Source organism: Trachypithecus francoisi, unplaced genomic scaffold, assembly GCF_009764315.1.
Source record: "Trachypithecus francoisi isolate TF-2019V2 unplaced genomic scaffold, Tfra_2.0 Lachesis_group17, whole genome shotgun sequence".
NCBI lineage: Eukaryota > Metazoa > Chordata > Mammalia > Primates > Cercopithecidae > Trachypithecus > Trachypithecus francoisi.
Window position 1 is genome coordinate 4185601 of NW_022681462.1, and position 22631 is coordinate 4208231.

Here is a 22631-nt window from a genome sequence, read left to right on the forward strand (position 1 = left end):
GAAAGGAGAAGATGCTGAATTATATTACTTTGCTTGGAAAAGTTACACATTTTAAGCACTCTAAAAAAATTCTAATAAAAGCAAAAACTACATAGTACTCAAAGGCAATGAGTTTTAAATAGAAGAGTGGAAGAGTGATAAGATCGCTACTAAAATACAAAACTTTTGCCATTTTAAAAGATGAAAACTGTCAAGCCTGTCGTGATTCGCAATCCTGGGTATTAGTTCTCCTTCTCTCTACTTTTTAAAACTGTGCTTCACTTTACTCCATTTTGCAGATATTACATTAAAACAATTTTTGAAGTAAAATATATAATTTACTATTCTTAAGTGTACAGTTCATCAGTAACAAATACATTTATATTATTTGCCTTTTATTTATTTTTAAATAATTTTTTAAATACAGAGATGGGGTCTTGCTATGTTGGCCAGGTTGGTCTTGAACTCCTAAGCTCAGGCAATCCTCCTGCCTTGGCCTCCCAAAATGCTAGGATTATAGGCATGAGCCACTGTGCCCAGCCTTCTTTGCTTTTTAAATCCTGAAAAATTCAGTATCACTTATTTACATACAAAAAGCAACTATATAAATTTGTTAAAACATTGTAAAAATACCTTATTAAAAAAGAAAAAAATTCTTATAACTTCTTGCAATTATGTTTCCAAAAATACTTTACAACTAACATTTGTTTCCATCTACACGCCAAGAGAGTTCTCTGCCATGAAAAGAAAATCTGAGGTGAAGCTGAAGTTGACAAAGTTCAATCTGAACTTAAGACCAAGGACACGTAACAGGAGCACTTACTTTGACAGTTCTGACATTTCTTCATCATAAATTCTCTTCCTATCAGACAATTCATCCGGCAAATATCGAAATATTAATTCTTCGGCCAGAACAGTTATGTTAAAGTTCCTGCTTGCCAGTAACTTCAATAAAAACAAACAAACAAAAATAGTCAAATGATACTGTATGGTAATTAACTCTAAAGGATGAAGCTTCCGTGAGTCAAAAGGTGAACAAAGAGGTGGCGGGTAGGATCTCTGAGCAGGTAAGAAGGAACAGGGATGGAGAGGGAGGCGGGCCAGACTGTGCCAGGAGCCCGGACAGCCCCTCCGCTGTGAGAAAAGGCCAGGAGGAGGCGTTCACCTGGGCAAAGGATGAGGCAACTCAATCTTGACAGCATCTACATTTTCAACCAAGTGCCCTGATGTTGGTGAGAGGGGAGGGAGTGAAGTAGGGCATGTTGGGAGTGGAGAGACTTTTGCAATGATCAGCTTGGAGAGTGAAGAACTGGAACTACTAGAGAAAGAATGTAAGAATGATTACTCATGTTTTGAGTCTGAGACTTAAAATTGTTCATTGAAACTGACACCAATCTTCTCAACGTTGTGTTTTTTTCTAGCTTTGTTGTGTTACTCAGGATGCATGCAAAAGGTCAAGGTTGACTTTTTTTGGATTGAGAGAGTGAGGGACCATAGATTAAAGCTGGATGTGAGGGAAGGTGGAAGAAGACTGAACAAGAAAGTGCTGGGATCGGTGGGTAGAAGGGCCACAATGTGGCTGAACTACTACTCTGTGTGTGTGTGTGTATGTGTGTGTGCATGTGTGCACACAGAGTAGTAGCTCGGTAGGTTGCACTGTTTTATTGCAGGCATGTATACTAGCATATAGTAGCTCTTTTCACTGACATTCTGATACACATCAGGACCACTGCAGGTGCTTCATCGGTCCTGAAAACAGTATAATACTATAGTTGTTCTCTCTACTGTGCTCATAAAGCTGTGATTCAGAAAGGGTCAGGGGTCAGTGCTGAGCCACCATGGCATACAAGAACCCCAGGCCTGGCGAGCTTCAGGACTCTGCGCTTTCTCTGGTGGCCCTGCTGCATTTCTGGGCTTGGGATGGCTCCACGTATTTCCAACACACCATGGCTGGGTTAGTCCTTCGCATACTACCAGGTTTCCCTGTAGCTGGTGTGAAACAAGCTAAATGTATTGCTGTGATTGAGGACCAGGAGTTCAAACTTTGGAAACGCCTACATTCGAGAACCACCATCACAGGGTAACTGGTAGAGAAACACGCTATCACCTCATTCACAAAACTGCTTTATAATTGTCATTATTATATGACATAGGTATTTAATAAATGGTTTATGATGTCCTTTTATTGAAGAGTAATATAATAAAATGTGTTCTACTTGGCATGATGCTAACCAAGGGTTCTGTAGATTCTATATAATTGATTATTCAGGTCCCTGATAGTGCGTGCAAAGTCGTCTATGCATATGATGTGACTTCTGCATTGAAGGAAGACAAAACTATAATTTTGGATTTTATTTCATTTTATAGTATTCTAATTTCTAATTTCTGGAACATTAGTAATCCATGTAGAGTTTACATGTAATCATTCCTTCATTCATTCCTTCATTACACAAAGACTTCTGGAGTCTCTGGTGAATGTGCTGGTCCCTGGAAATCCAGGGACAACAGGTCACAGGAAGCCTCAGTACTTAAGCAGCTTCTATTCTAGTGCCAACCTCCAGCTATCACTTCTTCACTCGGCCCCCGACAAGGCAGCATTGAAACGGAAGTGAGTAAGGTCTGCGTTATAAACAGGGCTCACACATACATGCATTTTATTCTTGTAAGAACAGATGACCTGTTCTGGCCCAGGCAGGCACCAGAACAAGAGGCAATGGGTCCGATGCATCTACTAGCAAGAAGAGACAGCAAATGCCTGGAGGAAAACTGCACAGGGGCCACCAAGGAAACAGCTCTGCAGACTCTGAACACAGCCACCACTGTGACACACAGTGCACAGCACAATAATTGATGTTTATGAGAACTCTGAAGACTTTAAAAAGATTCAGTATGCATGCAATTTAATAAAGCAAGTATGTACATATAATGTTTTAGAAAATGGTTTCCATTGTAACTAGTTATTTTAAAAATGTTTTGGCAGTAAATTTTCAAGGTTATAATTATTTAAAACATCACTGAAGTATAATATCTCCTCTTATCACATCAGATTTAAAAAATAAATTTTACTGTACATTTGTAAAAAGAAAAAAAACTTTATCCTACTTAAAATGCATTCAATAAATTTAATCTCTGGAAAGTAATTAAGGCAAATATTATCAGTCTCATTTAATGAATGCAAAACAAAGGAAGACACTCCCCATCCCCTTAAGATGTTATATGACTTGCTCCATAGAAAGTTAATGGTGCTAATGGGACCACAGCCCAATACAGCCGACATGGATTCACCATTTCAGAAATTGATCAGAAGGTCTTCAGCTTTTAAATACTCTTCATTGTATTTACCATACCTAAAGTAAATGGATTTAATCATTTATATTGGGGCTAAATATCATTAAATAGCTTCCCCATGGAACCCGACTTTTACTGGTTTTGATTTCAGACCAAAGACAATAATAACTGACAACTGGTAAAAAGCCCTAAAGGGACTCACCAGTGGTCAGAAATGATCAAGTCTTCAATCCTACAAAAAACTCTCAAGATGAAAAAGAGAATTCCTGGAGCACATTAAGTGCACCATGACAATGTCTCAACCATTTACAATGAACGTAATGTAAAGGCTCATAATGTTAGCTATTTTCAATCTGTCTCAACCATTTACAATGAACGTAATGTAAGGGCTCATAATGTTAGCTATTTTCAATCTATCTCAACTAAAATTTCTACTTAAAAATTTCCTTAACATTTAGCAATTTCTGCATGTAAACCTTCCTTGTGTATTTCTTGATCAATCAAAGAGATGAGAAAAGACCTATCTTTGATTGGAGAAATCTCACTTTCTTTAACAACTGGGCGGGGGAAGCCATGCAAGACAGGGAATACACATCCACCAAGGGATGAGAGGAGGAGCTGTCCCATCATTTCCCAAAACCCACTTACTTCCGAAAGTTTGTCTTTGCACAAAGGACAGTGTGGGGCATGGTCAAGGCAGCGCTCAAGGCATTTTAGGCAAAATGTGTGTCCACAGGGCGTAGTGACAGGTTCAAAAAGCAACCTGGAAGAAAACATCTGTTTTCAGCCAGAAATGTCCAGGACAGACTTTCAAATCACGGATTGGTTTTCGAAGGATTCCTTATGCAATCCCCTTACTGTTCTAGAAAACACTTGCATGCACTTCCATTTTATATCCTCTCAAATCTTTAGAAAATAAATGAACTATTACTGAGCTCTCCATAGTTTCCCTGATAATAAAAAGCCCATTACACTTTGGTATACATTTCAGAAAAGCTGAAGTTTTAAAACAGTTGCATGGATTCTGTACCATCCTACCTCATGCAGAGGGCACACTCAAAGTCAGTTACATCAAGCGAGAGCCCCTGATTTTCTTCCATCTCAGAGTTTGGGCTCCTTTGAGGTGACAGATCTGAATGTGAAAAAATTTAAAACGCTGTAATTAACACCTAAGCACCTGAACACCACCATGCAAGAAATGTATTTCCTTTGGACCAAACGTGTTGTATCAATGTAACAAATCACATTGGGCAGAAATTGTTCCTGTCCAGTTAATAGCATATAGCAATAATTTATCTGGATGGTAAGCATGCATAAAATTTAAAATTTTGGCAAAATTTTCTCTGCTATTTTTGACTATGAAGTCTTTGCAGTATAAAACATCTAAGGCCGGGCGCGGTGGCTCAAGCCTGTAATCCCAGCACTTTGGGAGGCCGAGACGGGCGGATCACGAGGTCAGGAGATCCAGTCCATCCTGGCTAACACGGTGAAACCCCGTCTCTACTAAAAAATACAAAAAAAAAAAACTAGCCGGGCGATGTGGCAGGCGCCTGTAGTCCCAGCTACGTGGGATGCTGAGGCAGGAGAATGGCGTGAACCCAGGAGGCGGAGCTTGCAGTGAGCTGAGATCCGGCCACTGCACTCCAGCCTGGGCGGCAGAGCGAGACTCCGTCTCAAAAAAAAAAAAAAAAAAAAAACATCTAAAATGCTCTATAATCTTAGAGCTGATATAATCATTTCATTACTAACATTAAATGGTGTAAAAATTTTTTAAATATATTGAATACTAGCTAGCATTCTATCACTTTGGAGTCACAGAACTGCCTGATGAAAATAGTTCACTGACCTTTCTTGGGGATTTTTCCAGGGGCATTCAGGTCAGGTGCATCCTCCACGTCATCTGGAAACTGTCTCTTTAAGCCAGCGCTGGGTGCTGTTGGAAGGATGCTTTCTAACACCTTTTTATCCTCTTCAAAGTGTAGACCCAGTATAAAATACAAAACTGAAGAATTGGTATTTCCAAGCATATCAGATTTCTCAGATGAATTCTGGTTAAGTAGGAAAAAAAGGAATCCTGAATATTAAAGAAATCATAGCATAAGATAAAAAGAATGCAGTAGCCTGCACTAGAAATCTTTGAAAAAAAAAAGGGGGGGGCTTATTTATTCTCTTCCTTCATAATTGGTTTCATCTGTTAATTTCTAAGATGCGCTTCATTCTTTTCAAAGTAAAATACAGGATAATTTCTTCCCAAGCTGGGAAAGTGAAAAGTTATCTTCATATGCAATCTGTCTGTCTATCTGTCTATTTACACACACACACACACACGTACACACACACACGTACACACATAAAATCATATGTCATATTCAAATCATCCCTTTGCTTTATTTTCTCCAAGCCAAAATAACTTCAAGTCTCCTGCCATTTTGCGTGATTTGGTGGTGTTCCAAAGCTTCTTTCAATCTTTAATCGTTTTCATTACTTCTACAGACTTCATGTAAAAGTTCCAACTCCCAGGTTAAGGAGCTACAACTGGTCTTGAGAAATATGTCTAATTAATGTAATGCCATAATGTGTGAATAATCTGTAACTATTTAAAAGGAAGCAATTACATAAAGCTTAATCAAGAGAATTGTGACAAACACACGCATGTCATACCTCCGAGCTCCCTGCATCACCTTCTTCCAGCAGAGCCTGGGCATTCATGTGGCTGTGACCCTGAGCCTTTAATCTGCTTTGGATGGAAGATGTTAAATTTTCATGCACATTTTCTGTAGCTGAAAACAGCACTTCACACATTACCTATAAAATTGCCAAGAAAAGACAAAATATATATTTTAAAACACTTTTGTGAAAATATAGTATGTCTTATAGATTCAGAGGAAACTAAGAGGCCAAATAAGCCTAAAACGTGAAAAGAATAATTTTAAAATTATTTTACCTTTTAAAATCCAAACATTTTTGAAACCAGAGTCAATGTATTAAGTTATATTAGCTTCCAATTCCTTTCCGTCTTACACTTCCCAATGACGAAATAAAAGCATTACCACTTCCTTCTACCTGGTCCTTACACACTACATAAAATCTCCCCTAAAAGCCACACAGATAAGAGAGAAAGGGAGTGTAAAGGTTGCTGGGGGCCTTGAATTAAATCTAAGCTGTGATTACCTACAGGGCTGAGGTCACTATACATAACTGCTTTATTTATGAGAACCAGAAGAGCCACCTTGTAAAGAAGTTTAAAGGAAGAGAGAGGGAAAGGCCATAATTGTGGTTCAAGAACTAGGGAGTGGCATTGGTGGGGGCAGGGGAAGGGTGGACAGCAATGGCCAGTTAGGCATTGTAGCTGACACCCAATTCTAGCAGACACTCAAATGGTCCTGTGGTCCTCATGGCTTCAGCTGCCTCCAAGGTTTGAGGAAAGCAGAAAGGAGTGACTGAAACCTAAACGAAGACTCCTCCCACTCTCCACTGTTCCTCGTGGTTCAAGGTGGATGCACCAGAATCCATGGCCCTGTAGCAATGCACACCATCACCCTCAGCAGGGTCATCCATGTCCTCAGTCCCAGCTCTGAGTAGCCTCAGCAGAGCTGCTGGAGATGGAGACACATTTCATGTGAACAGGCTAACATTGTTTTTGGTACCTTCTGTGATACAAGATATCTATCAGCCATAGAATGCCCAGGGGAAAACACCATGTCTGAAAAAGCTCCAGGTAGACAACAACCCACAAGACCTAAACCCTGGTCCAGGAATCTTGGTGAATGTACTTCGTCTCTTTGACCTTGGGCTGACTTTCTCAGAAAAGTGTTATGAGAATCAGTTGAGGTATGTTTTAAGATTCTTAGGAAGTTTCCATATAGGACAAAGCAGGCAGGGATAGCTGAACAGCAGGCTGAAGATGCAATATTATTTAGATAAGTTGAAATGATGGCCAAAAACCAATGAGTGACACTGGTCAATTGAACAACTGTCAGGACAACTGAACAGGACTAACACCATTCAACTGCACAAGAGAAGATAAAAAACAACATCGCTATAAAGTTCCTATTTTAAAAAAAGATGAGTTAGGTACTTAAAAATAAACATGCCCCTAACGTGAACACAAGTGAAGGTAAAATTTCACCAACCGTGGCTGTCAAATGTAGATGCTAAAATACAGGGTACATTAGAATGCATCCAGAAGAGGAAATCTTAGAAACGCCACTCTGTGAGAAAAGAATATTTGGCCCACAAGGTGACATTAAGGCAAAGATAATAGCTGTTCTCAAACATCTTATGTGGTTTGAATTGCACAAGGAAGAACTGATTCATTTTCTGTTGCTCCAGAAAATAGAACTAGACAGGTAAGTAAAAATTACAGAGTAAATACATGGTAGAAGTTGACAATAAACAGCGTTATAACAGGGAAGCACAAACATAAAAATATAAAAACTCCTGGTCATTGGAAGTGCTAAGTAACTATCAGGTAACCATTGTATAAGATTTTTAACAGGACAGATTTCCACCTTCAGTGTGACTGGATGATGGGTAAACGAGCAGATATTTCTGCATTAGGCTGGTGAAGCTTTGCTGAAAATCACAGGTCACCCTATAGAGCCAAATTGATACATTTTACATATATCATAATGTCTTTTATAAAGCTTCTACACAAACTATAATAACCTTGCCTTGCCTCACATGTGTCTTTATGTCAACAGAATCGAGGCATGTTTACGCTGTCTCAGGAGACACTCTGCTTTACCCAGGGACACAATATAATGTTTCCCTAGAACTTATCCAATGCATGAACCTTATAATTACTGCCGTGGGCTTTTTATCACATCATCACGCACATTCAGAGTTATATTTCTTGTTTATCTCACAAGGCAAGGGTTACTCAGCAGGGACATGAAGGCTATAAATAAGACCTGAAGGAGAAAGTCCTTTAACAGAACTCTTACCTTCTGTGCTTCTTTCTTCATAGAGTTACACTCAGGATTTAGAGCAAGGCAGTAGAGAAACTCCTTTAACACTTCCTTACTTCTTCCCAATCCAGAAAGAGCCTGAGCTTTTACTTGATGTCCCTAGATTCACCGAAGACAAAGTATACATTTTTAAAACCCAGCATGATTACATACTTGAATACAAACTTTCCTGAACAAATTTATTAAAACAATTTGTTTTAATTTCACATTACTTGGAATAAACAAAACCCACCGAGGATGACTCTATGGCTACTGGCTCTCTCCACCCTGGAAACTTAGCAAACTTCAATAGCTCATAAATACAATCTACAGTCAGAACACAGGAGCTACCATACCTGAAATATACTGCACAAAGGAGTTCTAAGGGATGTGCTGAGAGAAAACTGGCTATCCACTTTAAATTCATTCAGCAATTACAGGTCACTACCATCTTCCTGCCTTCCAGGAGTTTACAGTCTCATGAGCTAAGACAGACATGACTAAAAACAATTACAATACAAATCATAGTATACTAAGTGCCACAATAAAAGTAAACAAAATACAATATGGATCAGTCATTTCCCATGGCATTTTCTTTTCATCTTATGAATACAATATTTTCTCAAATCTGTAAAAATACTATTTTTGTTTCTTTTTTTTACTGGTTTACATATAGTTGACAGACTTTCTCTTAGCACTTGGAATATGTTGTTCCAATGTCAACCAGCTTCCACAGTTTCAGATGAGATGACAACTATACATATTATCTCCCTGTATGTCATTTTTCTCATTCTCATTTCATGTCATTTTTCTTACTGCTTCCAAGACTTTCCTTTTATCTTTGGCTTACAGCCTAGCCATTTGATTATGATTTGAGTTTATCATTGCTTATAACTTGAATTAACCTTCTTGGGTCTAAAATTAATGTTTCCCACTAAATTTGGAAACTTTTTACCCATTATTTCTTCTTTTTTTTCTTGCCATTTTCTGTCTTCTTCTGGGATTCCAATTGCACATATATTGTACCACTTCATACTGTCCCACAAGTTTCCAAGATTCTTTTCATTTTTCTTTAATCTTTATTCTTTCTGTTCTTTGCATTGAATAAAGTTTCTATAGATCTATCTTCAATTTTACTGATTATTTTGCCATGTATAATGTGTTATTAAGCCTACCTAGAAATTTTAAATTTCAGCATTGATAATTTTTATTTCTAGAATTTCTTTTTCTTTTTTCTTTTTTAGAGACAGGTCTCACTCTGTTGCCCAGGCTGGAATGCAGTGGCATGATCACATCTCACTGTGACCTTTAACTCCTGGGTTAAAACAATCTGCCTCAGCCTCCTGAGTAGCTCAGACTACAGGCACATGCCACCCAGCCTGGCTAATTTTTTAATTTTTTGTAGAGATGGGGTCTTGCGACGTTTCCCAGGCTGGTCTTGACTTCCTGGCCTCAAGTGATCCTCCTGCCTCAGCCTCCCAAAGCATTGGGCATAGATGCATGAACCATGACACCCAGCCAGAATTTCCATTTTTTACAGTTTCCATCTCTCTGCTGAGATTGCTCTTGAGTCAAAGGTACCATATTTTCCTTCAATCCTTTGCAATTTAACTCTTTGAACTTATTCATAATAGCTCCTTCAAAGACTCTTTGTGGAAAATATAATATCTGGGCCCTCTCAGAGACAATTTTAATTGACTGTTCTTTTTTTTTTTTTTTTTTTTTTTTGTGAGAGTCTTGTTCTCTCATCCAGGCTGGAGTGCAGTGGTACAATCTTGGCTCACTGCAACCCCCACCTCTCAGGTTCAAGGGATTCTCCTGCCTCAGCCTCCTGAGTAGCTGGTACTACAAGTGCATGCCACCATGCATGGCTAATTTTTTTAATTTTTTAATTTTTTTTTAATTTTTTTTAGTAAAGATGGGCTTTTACCATATTGGCCAGGCTAGTCTCTAACTCCTGACCTTGTGATCTGTCCACCTTAGCCTCCCAACTACTGGGATTATAAGCGTGAGCCACCGCACCCAACCTCCACAGCTCCTTTTTAAGCCTTGTGGTTCTCCCCAATGTGTATGAAATTTGGAAATAAGCCAAGATTTGGCCAGTGTTGGGAATCATCCACTCTGGGATTTCTCTGCTTTTAGGGATTTCCCCCTAATTTTCAGCTGTTCTCTTAAAACTCTGAACTCCTGGTCCTTTTAGATGGTGATGCTGAGTGCTTGTCCCAGTACTGTTTTTTTGCAGCTGTAGCTGTGGAGATAGAGAGAACTCAGGGACCAAAAAAACAAAACCAAAAACAAACCAACAAAAAACCCACACACAATTCTCATCCCTTTCATGTGCAGGTTTTTTAGAAACTCTCCTCCAGCTTCTGTTTTTGGAGGCTTTATAGTGTCTTTATTTTTTTCATCCAGTTTTTATAACTGTTTTCCCCTCTGGATGCACATGACTACTTCACTCCTTCACTGTTACCAGGAGTAAACCACTACCCCTGTTACTGTCATTTTTATCATTTCTGTACTAAAATTTCTCCAGAACACTGGTAGCCACTAACGGGTAAATGTGAAGGTCTATTTTCAGGTCCCATCTTACTGCACTTGTCTCTCCACTGTTTTAAATACCATGACTCTTCTGATGGTGCCCAGGTTCCAGCTCCAGCACCAGCATGTCTCCTCATGTTTGCTAACTGTCTATTGACCACGTCGCTTACCTTGCAGCTCTCTGGAAGAGCAGCCATTTCGAAAGACATGAGTATTTTACACAACAAATCAGCAGTTTCATCCCTGAGCTCCCTGAGGTCTCAAATACACTTCAGACAATCAGTGATTCATCTGTGGGACTTTACATTGACAATAAATGTGAAGTTTGACTCATGTTCTTATGCTCCTTTCACAAAAGCAGAATCACAAAACATTCCACTTTGGTGGAGCCTGAATCTTACATCATTTGAAAAGTTGTTTAAGGAAAAGTACAAAATTGTTGTTATTATTATTTTTTGAGATGGAGTCTCTCTCGCCCAGGCTGGAGTGCAGTGGCGCCATCTCGGCTCACTTCAACCTCCACCTCGCAGGTTCAAGTGATTCTCCTGCCTCAGCCTCCAGAGTAGCTGGGATTGCAGGTGTGCACCATCATGCCTGGCTAATTTTTTCCTGGCTATTTCGTTTGTGTGTGTGTGTGTGTGTATTTTTAGTAGAGGTGGGGTGTCACCATGTTGGCCAGGCTGGTCTTGAACTCCTGACCTCAAGTGATCTTTCCGCCTCAGTCTCCCAAAGTGCTGGGATTACAGGTGTGAGCCACTGCACTGGTCAGGAAAAGTACAAAAGTAAGAATATAAAGTTGCTAGGGCCCCTTTCAGGCCTTATGAAAGTCCCCAACTTTCATATTTCAGTAGTGTCTAAATTTGCTTCGATTATCAAAAGTTCTGAGAAAATAATATTGTCTTCTAGGCACAAAGAACTCCACGTAAAGTTTCAAGTGTTTCATACATGTGCTCAGAATCTCAATCAAGATTTGCGGTTCTGATACCACAGTGTGTCCATAAATATTTATTAACTGAATAAATTAACTGGCTTTTAAGTAATTTTAAGTCTTACAGGTTTGCTGTGTGGGTAAGATCAAACTGATCATGTGCCTGTATCTATTTCTGCAAATGGGCAAATATTTTGCTGGCAATGGCTTATCTCCAGTTGCTCCAAAAGCTTTGAATCATTAGCCATGATGAATATTAGCCGTGACTGGATGCTTGAAAGGGCAGTTTTGCTTGAATAAGACACACTGCTGTAACCCAAGTCCTCCGAGAGTCTAGAAGTGCTTCTCAAAGTGCTTGGTTCTCACCCAGCTTCCATCTCAGCTTGATCACACTCAGCCACCTTAGTCCTTTCCTCAGTGGAACTTACTGCCCACCCCCTTGCCTTACCTTCCAGTAGCACTTCTTCCCCAGTCCTTACTTATAATAATAAACTTAGAATATATCTTTTACTATCTTCAACTTACTTATTAAACTATGTTTTGGCTGAAGCTTCTCTTCACTGGGCATCTGTCAAGAACCGAGGTCCACAGGTTTGCAACAGACCCTGCAGACATGGCCATCATCTCATACCACCTCATACACTAAATATTCATTTGCTGCCTCCCTTGAAAAGTTACAATTAGCCACGTACCTCTGTAGGAATTAAGTCTATCTTTCGTCAGAGACACACTGTCAAGTTTTTAGCTCAAACAATAATACTATGGAGAGGAATCTAGCGTCACAAGGCAATGCAGGGCTGCTGTCAGAAATAATAGTTATAATTCATAATATCTAAGGCTTGATCATTACTGATAGAAATTAACTCAGAAGAAGAGTGGCAGGGGAGAGGAATTGAGGAGATGTCGGTCAAAAGATACAGAATTTCAGTCAAACAGGAGAAATAAGTTCAAGAGATCTATTACAATACCATATGTTGACTATGGTCAATAACAATGTATTGCATTCTTGAAAACTGCTAAGAGAATAGATTTTAAGTGTTCTCACCACAAAAATGGTATGTGAGGTAATGCATATGTTAATTAACTTGAATTTGCCATTTCTCAGTGTATACATGTTTCAAATCAACATACTGTACCTGATAAATTATACAAATTTTTGTTTGTCAATTGAAAACATAATTTTAAAGAAGAATGGATGAAGGCACAGGAGAAAAGGCATTCGAAATTGGAGTCTAAACTTCTTTTTTAGGGAAGCAAATAAGCAACAGAATAGATTTCTGAGCTTAGTCCAACAAACATCTGCTTCCATCCTTGGGCTTATTCCTAGGTTGAACTTGACACTCAGGCTAACCTGAAAATATTTGTTTTAAAAGATGGGAGGGAGGCCGGGCACAGTGGCTCATGCCTGTAATCCCAGCACTTTGGGAGGCCAAGGCGGGCAGATCACGAGGTCAGGAGATCGAGACCATCCTGGCTAACACAGTGAAACTCTGTCTCTACCAAAAAATACAAAAAATTAGCTGGGTGTGGTGGCAGGTGCCTGTAGTCCCAGCTACGCGGGAGGCTGAGGCAGGAGAATTGCCTAGCCTAGGTGACAGAGCGAGACTCCACCTCAGAAAAAAAAAAAAAGGTGGGAGGGAAAAGGGCAGGCTTCCCAGAGCCTGTCTACTAACCTGGCTTAATGTCTCTTTAATGTTTCTAAAACAAAGATGATATAAAGTAATAGAGCAGAATAAATATTTTTAATTATTCACTGACTAATAGGGCATGCAATAGCTGGTAATTTCATCACAAGTTCTTCAAAACTTTAACATTCAAAGATTCATGAAAAAGCTTTTATTCTTTGGCTTCTTAAACTTCTTTAAGTACTACTTAAGCTTTCATTATTAGATCAGCAAAGTTCGTTTTTTGTCATGAGAGAAATATTAAACCTTTCCAATCAAAACACAGAGATTAAAGTAGTATAAAATGTACACAAAATGTTAACTCTTTCACCAATAGCATTGATTTGTTCATATGTATATTAGAATCCAACAGCTAACCAGGATCATTATGTGATCTTCCTACTTATGTTGCAATTTAAAATATTTTTTTCTTCACTTACAACTTTATAAAATTTGATTTTATTTATATATTTTTTCAATGCAGCCAGCATATTATTCAGCTAAATATCTATTAAGTGTAATCAAAATTAGTGTTTCTCAGCTAAATTCAGTTGGAGATGTAGTCTTTTAAATCAGGTTGCTTTAGTACGAGGTGAGGATTGCTAAATGTAGGCTACAGTAATTTGAGGGAACCATACTTTGTCTACAGGTACCTGATCACAATAATCTTACTTTTATTTTTAAGAAAATCATATAAACTTCACATTGATTATCTCCAAAGCTAACAAATACAAATACCTTAATCAAGAGAGGTTCATTCTGACAAACTGCACTGGCATCCTGGAGAGCTTGCTCATAGTTCTTCACGATCAAATACAACTCTGCCCGCAGCAGCAATAATGAATTATCATCAGGAGCTGAAAGACAGGAGGAATACAAATCAATAAAAATGACCGCATTTAAAAACAAGTAATCTTAATGTCATTACATATATTAAAGTGCATATATACATATGTATAAAGTATAAAGACAAAATAAGAAAGAATTCCTCCCTCCAATCACAGAGTTTAGTTATTTAGTAAGTATATTTTTGACAGCTCCTCTCAGGAAAACAGGAAGAAGATTAACAAGACTTGAAAAAGCACCAAGAAAAACAGACTGCCACTGAGAATTCCTACACACACACACAAGCTACATCATCTCCAATAATAAATTCTGCAACTGCTGAATCCTCTTACTGCTATAGCTAGGTATTTTTAGAAGAGATTTAAAATAATTTTTTATGAAAGTATGCAAGGAAATTCATGTTTAAGAAACAGAAAAGTAAAACATTTTTTTTTTCAGACATCGAGTCTCGCTCTGTCGCCCAGGCTGAAGTGCAATGGCGTGATCTCGGCTCACTGCAACCTCTGCCTCCTGGGTTCAAGCAGTTCTCCCACCTCAGCCTCCCCAGTAGCTGGGATTACAGGTATGTGCCACCATGCTCGGCTAATTTTTGTATTTTTAGTAGAGATAGGGTTTCACCATGTTGGCCAGGCTGGTCTCAAACTCCTGACCTCAGGTGATCCACCCGCCTCAGTCTCCCAAAGTGCTGGGATGACAGGCGTGAGCCACCGTGCCTGGCCCATAATTTGTTTTTCTACACAACTTAGTAGATGCTGATTTGTCCCCATAATTGTACCTAGAGTACATTCTCTTAAGGGAAGAAAAAAAAAAAAACAAAACTCCTTTCTCTGCATTCCTCAACAGCAGAGGTCCTGATAATGACTCACACGCTGCCACAGACTTAAGTCCAGCTACACAGAAGCCAAAACTGGCTCTCTCTTTGAACTGACCTGCAGTCTACGAAGTATTGACTTGGCAGAGTCCCATGGCAAAGGCAGGAAGCCAGACCTCAGAAAGGGAGAACCATCACAGCCTTCTTCCTTACTGTGGGGCCTGGCTCACTCTACCTACACCCACCTACGATCCTTGTAGGAGGGTTACAGCTCTGCATTTTAGTTCAACCACACATTTTCTGAGTTCCTAAGATGTGTTCTCATCCCTCTACCTAATGTACGTTTTCAGTTTCCTCCAAAATCTCAACCTTGATTCTTTTCAAACTACCCCCTTGGTCCTTTCCAAATGCTACTAGCCTCCTTTTAGTTGATGTAGGTAACTGAGCAAGCCTGCACCAAAGAACTGACGCATCAAGATATTACACCAAGACATGGTGAAAAGTAACTACTTATAAACGTGTCATCACCACATATACGTCACATAGAGAACGTATAACAAGAAAAAAGTAGAAGTGGAAAGAAACAGCAAGAGTTAAAGAATACAATTTGAATTATTAAAAGAGACATTGCTGGGTATGGATAACTGGCTAGAGCAGGTGGCAGAAACTTGTTTTCTGTAACAGGCCAGATAGTAAATATTTTAGGCTTTGCAGGCAAAGAGGCAAATGGAAAGATATTATATAGATACTTATTTAACAAGAAGGAAAACAAATTTTCACAGATTTCTTATTGATGCAATTTAAAATACGGTAAGGATAATAATTTAAGTACTTTTTTGGAATACAGATAAACTAATGAAAGAATGGAATTCTGGTTTGGGGAATAACATTTTTCTTAATTCAGTTTCCAAGTTAGTGTTTCCTATCATCAAAACAACTGAAAATATTCATCTGTTAATTATGATCGAACATGAGATTTTATGTATTTCATCTTTGAAAATGCGCATAGTAACTCTGAAATGCTGGCATCAACTCATATGATTTTAAATTGAGCATTTTAATTGCTGAGAAGACATTATAGAATTCTATTAGATTCTCCTCACGATATCTGCCTTTTTAGCATGTCATTAGATTATTTCCAACTAAAAGATTGGTGAAAGTGCCTCATACGCACAGTTAAATGCATTTTGAAATATACAATTCTCCTTTGGAGATTTTTGGAAATCTACAAAAAAAAATGTGCTCCTAGAAGTATAGTTTTTTAGGCTTGGGTTATATCTGCTGCAAATCTGTGTGAGAATGGAGATCTCGTATCCTGTTTCCACTTGGCTAAAGTTTCTTATTAGTCCCTTCTGCCAATGGATTCTCTTGAATGTTTTCAACAAGAATGTCATGCGCAATTCGCTCTTTTTCATTCTAGTGTTTATACATTGTACCTCCTATTTCCTCATACTCTCATATTGCAATAATAGTGACAGCGTTTTCTCTTATTCTTGAATTTAAAACGTGTCTAATGTTTTAACATAAAATATGTTTGTTGTAAGTTTCTGAGAGAAAATATTTATCCAGTTAGGTGATTTCTCTCCTATTCCTAGTTTTCTGTAAGGACTTTATAAGAAGTAGGTGTTAATTTTATAGACTGCTTTCAGCATCTGAGAGATTACATATAGTCTATCTCCTTCAACCTGTTGTGGTGAATTACTCTGAAAGATTTGTCTAGTACTGAATTATCCTTATGGCCCTAATATAAGCTCTTCTTGGTCTTAACTCTTATTACACTGCTGGACTCAAACTACTAAGAAATTTAATTAGGATTCTGACATCTATATACATATGTAAGACTAACCTATACTTTTTTTTTCTTGTGCAAGCTTTACCTGATTGTGGTGTCAAGATTATACTAACCTTATTAAATGAGATGAAAATCTTCCCATATTTTTCTATGATCTGAAATAAGATGGAAATCAGTCATTGAAAGCTGTAAGGACTTGCTTGACCTTAGCACCTTTTCAGCAGAAGAGAATCTCTGAGGTGCGTTACCATTTTTTTATAGGCTCATATCAGCCTTTTACTTCTTCGTGGATAAATTTTGATAATTTATATTTTACTTAAAATTGTCCTTTTTATATAAGTTTTAAAATCTTTTATAAATATCCTTTTATATTCGCAATTACGCTTCTTTATTCCTGATGGTATTTATGTCTTGCTTTTTCTTCAATACATTTGTCAAATATTTGTCCCTTAATGGTCTTGGTAATGCACCAGTGTCTGACCTGTTAACTAACTCAATTTTTTTCTGTTTTACTAATATCTTGTTCATTATTCCTCTGCTTATACTATCTTTGTGTTAGCTTAATTAATCTTGATAAAGCTTCCAGTGTTAAAAATACATTTCATTTACATTTATTTTTAATCATTCTTTTTATATTTAAGTTTCTACTCACATTCTAAAGGGTGCTTTAACTGAAGTCCAAATTGCATAAAATTCACACCTCCCATCTACACTTGATCTTAGCCAAAAGGCCGAAAAACAAACACTTCTCATCTAGACACTGAATGAATCAAACTGCTTTCTTTGTTGACTTCCACCATTTGGTGATACATTTGTGAGGACAGCACTTCACAATTTAGTCTTTTAAAACACATAAAATAAATGCCTACACATTTTCTAAGGATTAAACCTTAGGCTTAACAAAACTAAAGGAATTCTCCAAGGATCACTCAAAAATAAGTAGAAGAAGAAGTGCAAATTTAAAGTCTTTGTGTAGACAAAACATATGGAAGAAAAATGTACATATGTACTTCCCAAGGAATTGATGCAAAATTTCAGTAGGTTCACCAATTAACCCCTCTATGGGGAAAAGTCATAAGAGGGCAGCCTAAGACCCAGGCTTTGAGAGGAAAAGAAGAGATGTCTACCACATCTGCGTTTAGGGTTCAACAAAGGCTGTCTTCCAATTGTAACCCAGAGCCACTGTTGTACCAGGAGCTAGGGTTACTGCTATAAAATCTGTCAAATGTGTGCAGTGGTGAGACATGGAGAATTACATGTTATTTTAAACTAGTTAAATGAGCCAGGCATGGTGGCTCATGCCTGTAATCCCAACACTTTGGGAGGCCGAGATGGGCAGATCACTTGAGGTCACAAGTTTGAGATCAGCCTGGCCAACATAGCGAGACCCCATCTCTACTAAAAGTAAAAAATTAGTTAGTCATGGTGGCACGTGGCTGTAATTCCAGCTACTTGGGAGGCTGAGGCACAAGAATCACTTAAACCTGAGAGGTGGAGGTTGCAGTGAGCTAAGACTGTGCCACTGCACTCCAGCCTGGGTGACAGAGAGAGACCCAGTTTCAAACAAACAAACAAACACATAAAGCAATAAAAACTGGGTAGTGTTCCCCGTGAAAAGAAAGAATAAATGGCAATACTCCTCAAAGCCTATTTATTCAAATTGATGGGAGACTGTAATTACAGAGTCAAGCCCACAAATCTTAGGTGTGTCTCTTGAACTCTTACATATGTACCTGTGCCATCATCACGTCAATCATCCCCAGGGCCTAAGTGGGTTCCCTTGTGCACTACCCCACTTAGTGTGCCCCTGCTAAAGGTAACCACCATTCTCACCTCTGTCACTTTGGATTACTTTTTCCAGTTTTCTAACTTCTCTAAATGGATAATCATAAATGGAATGTACTTTTTTGCATCTGACTTCTCACTAAATTATCATTCTGTGAGATTCATTAATATTGTTATATGTCTCAGTAATATTTTTAAATTAATCTTTCAATAAAATTTAAAAATTGCTGTGTAATATTACACTGCAGGATTGATTTAGTTCTCATTCTCCTAGTGATGAACAATTGAACTGCTCCCCAAATGTTTCTGGCATATATAAATAAAGCTGTAATAAATATTCCTGTACACATATTTTGATGGACATAGGCATTCATTTTTATCTAGGAATATACTCAAAAGTACAAATGCCACATCAGAGGTTGTACAAGTTTTGCTCTAGCAGGTGCTACCAAACATATTTCTTAAGTTGTCACATAAACTTATGCTTCCACCAGTAATTTTTGAGAGTTCCAATTGCTGCAAATAAAAATGAATTATTGCCAGTTCTTCTCATTTCAGCTACTCTGGTGGGGGTGTACTAACTTATTTTCATTTTAATTTGCATTTGAGCACTAATTATGTTGTGCAGTCTTTTAGATGTTAATTGCGCAGTTGGAGATCTAGTTTTATAAAGCACCTGTTTAATTCTTTGTGTATTACGTAGTTTCAGCTAAAGTTGTTTCTATCAATGGTGTCAAGTGAGTACTTACTGTGTTTAGACAGATCGGCTTTTTCTTTTTGAATCATAGACATTATTTATTCTGCATTAGAGGTCTCAGTAAGATATCTGTATACTCATCCCCTTCTCACTCTTTTGGGGGCCTCTGAGGAACAGAAGTTTTATGGTTATGCTTTTTCTGTCTTATTTAAGAAACAACTGCCTACCCCAAGTCCTTGAAAACGGCCTCCTATGACTCCTAGATACTTAATTGTAATTTTGTTATATGATGTGAGATAGGTATTCAAGTTTTTTTTTTCATATAGAAAAGCAACTGACTCTTTTTTCCCCACTGAATTCCATTAGCATCTTTGTAGTAAATCAAGAAACTGTATATGTAAGAGTCAGTTTCAATGTGTCTATTTTTAAGCCAATACAATGCTGTCCTAATGACTGCAGCATTATAGTAAGCATTGGTATCTGCCGGTGTAAATCCTCCAGCTTGGTTGTTTTTCTTCATTGTTGTCTTGGCCATTCATCAATTTCCACCAAAAACATTGGCTAGGATTTTCTCTGAGATTGCACTGAATTTACCACTCAATCAGCAGGGAACTCACGTCTTGCCAATACTGAGTTTTGCAATCCATGAAAAAAATGATATATCCATCCATTTAAGTCTGCTTTAATTTCTCTCAGAAATGTTTCATGTTTTCAGTGTATTGAAATGAAATTTTCAGTGTAGAGGTATTAAACATCTTTCAGACATTTCAGGATTTATTCCAAGGAATCTGTTTATATAAATTGTTTAAAAATTGTTTCCCTATTTGCTTTTTTCTAAGTATATAGTTAACTTTGATACCTCTATATTGACCTTGTAGGCAGCAATCTGGATAAATCATTTATAATTTCTAACCGTTCATACATTCTTCTGGAGTTTCTACATACGCCAGGTCATCTACAAATAATGACAGTTTTTTGTTTATCTTTTATTTTTCCAATCTTAATACATAGCTATCTACAATCTCCAGTGAAATGCTGAGTTGCAGTGAGAATAGAATATTGTTACCTTCTCATTCAACGGGAAAACATTATTTCATCATTAATTATGATAGCTGCTATCTCATTTTTGTAGACTTTTAACAAATTAAGAAAGTTCCCTTTATTCGTAGTTTCCTGAGAGATGCTAACACGCATCATATCATTTTTTTTTCTGTAAAGATGGTGAATTACATTACTTGATTTTCCAGGATTAAACAAAACTTAACCTGCTTGATAGTGATGTGATATTCTTTAAGGATATCAATGGATTCAGTTTGCTAATATTTTGTTTAGGATTTTTGCAACTATATTCACAAGAAATATTGGGCTGTATTTTTCCTGTCTTGTTACTGATTTTGGCTCCTTTATTTCCTTCTCTGTACTCTCTTTGGATTCTATTTGCTTTTCTTTTTCTAGCATCTTGAAATTGAAGCCTAGAGATCACTGACTATTAGCTGTTCTTTTGTAGTATGGGCACTTAAAACAGGAAGTTTCCCTCTAAGCACTGTTGCACTGCATCCCATAGTGTTTGATATTTGCATCTTCATTATCATTCAGGTAAATTAGAAAAATTTTCTGGCCGGGCGCAGTGGCTCACACATGTAATCCCAGCACTTTGGGAGGCCGAGGCAGGTGGATCACAAGGTCAGGAGATCGAGACCATCCTGGCTAACACAGTGAAACCCCATCTCTACTAAAAATGCAAAAAATTAGCTAGGCATGGTGGTGAGTACCTGTAGTCCCAGCTACTGGGGAGGCTGAGGAAAGAGAATGGTGTGAACCTGGGAGGCAGAGCTTGCAGTGAGCTGAGATTGCGCCAATGCACTCCAGCCTAGGAGACAGAGCGAGACTCCATCTCAAAAGAAAAAAAAAGAAAATTTTCTAATAATTATTAGAAATTCTAATAATTACTAGAAAATTAGAAAATTTTCTACTTTACACTGTGATTGATTTTACCCATCATTATATAAAAATATATTGCTTAATTTCAAAATATTTGAAGATATTCTATTTACCTGCTATTTAATTTTAGTTTAAGTCCACAGTGTTTAAAGAAGATACACAGTCTGATTTCAATCTTTTAATATTTATTATGACTTCATGGCCTAATCCAGGAGTTGGCAAACGCAACCACAGGCCAACTCCAATGCTCTGCCTATGGTCAAGGGAGCCTAAATGGCTTTTTTGCAGTAGTTGTAGACACATATTAATTAAATCAAAGTGCTGAAGTATGTTGTACCTACATCGTTACCTATTTTTCAATCCTTACTTTATCAGTTACTAAAAGTTTTGCTCAAAATCTCCAATGATTTCCCCTTTCACTGTTGTCTCCTTTTGTTCTCTCTGCATGTGTGTGTGTACACTTGTTGTTAGGTGCATAAAAATTTAGGAATATTATGATACATTATTTTTTTCTGTTGAATTGACCCATTCATCATAAATGTCTTTATTTCTTCTGATATTCCTTGCCTTAAAGAATACTTTATCTCATAGTCATTTTGCCATATCAGGCTTTTTTTTTTTTTTGTCAGTCTCTGTTGCCATCCTAATTTTAACATTCTTTGTGTTCTTACACCTAAAGTTTACCTCGTGTGTGAACAGCATGTAACTACAATTCACTTAATCCAGTCTGCCAACATTTAGTTTTTAAATGGAAAATTCAGGTCTTCACATTTAATGTAAATTAAATCCCCATTTTTCTATTTCTTTTCTAGCTATCCCACTTATTCTCTGCTGCTCTATTCTTCCTTCCCATTTTCTTTCGGGTTAATCAAGTATTACTTTACTATTTCACCACAGCTTTTTAATTTTACCTTCCTATTGGTGGTTACTCAAGAGAGCAGAATATGCAAACCTGATTTAGCAGTCTACTTTAAATTAGTACTTTTACTACCTCCAAAACAGTATACAAACCATACAACAATTTAACTGTATTTACCCATTCTGGCTTTGTACTGTTGCCATATCCTTCACTTTTATGTATGTTACAGATACCACAAGACATTATTATTGTTAATTGAAATAGTCAATATTGTCTTACATTGTTACACCTTCTAGCACTCTTTACTCTGTGCATTAGTTCCATGCATCCATATGGATACTTTTCCTTTAGCCGGAAGACTTCCCCTCAGTATATCATGAAATGTAATTCTGATGGCAATAAAATACTTTAGCTTGAGTTACTTCTTTGGTTTAAAGAACCTTGATTTTGTCTTCATTTGTGAAAAATATTTTCAGCTGGGTAATGAATTCCAGCTAGGTTTTGTTTTTTGTTTCAGTACTTTAAAGACGTTATTCCATTATCTTCTAGCTTTA

General features: G+C 37.5%; 1 protein-coding gene across 1 annotated transcript in view; it reads right to left on the reverse strand.

Annotated features, from left to right (window-relative positions):
- The window catches only part of LONRF2 (LON peptidase N-terminal domain and ring finger 2), a 39929-nt gene that overhangs the window by 12992 nt on the left and 4306 nt on the right, over positions 1–22631 (reverse strand). Inside the window, exons 2-8 of the mRNA XM_033239038.1 lie at positions 14085–14203; positions 8214–8336; positions 5929–6072; positions 5114–5315; positions 4306–4399; positions 3916–4030; positions 803–924 (exon numbers count right to left, since the gene is read on the reverse strand). Coding sequence (XP_033094929.1) covers positions 803–924; positions 3916–4030; positions 4306–4399; positions 5114–5315; positions 5929–6072; positions 8214–8336; positions 14085–14203 — 919 coding nt within the window. The remainder of the gene's footprint in view (positions 1–802; positions 925–3915; positions 4031–4305; positions 4400–5113; positions 5316–5928; positions 6073–8213; positions 8337–14084; positions 14204–22631) is intronic.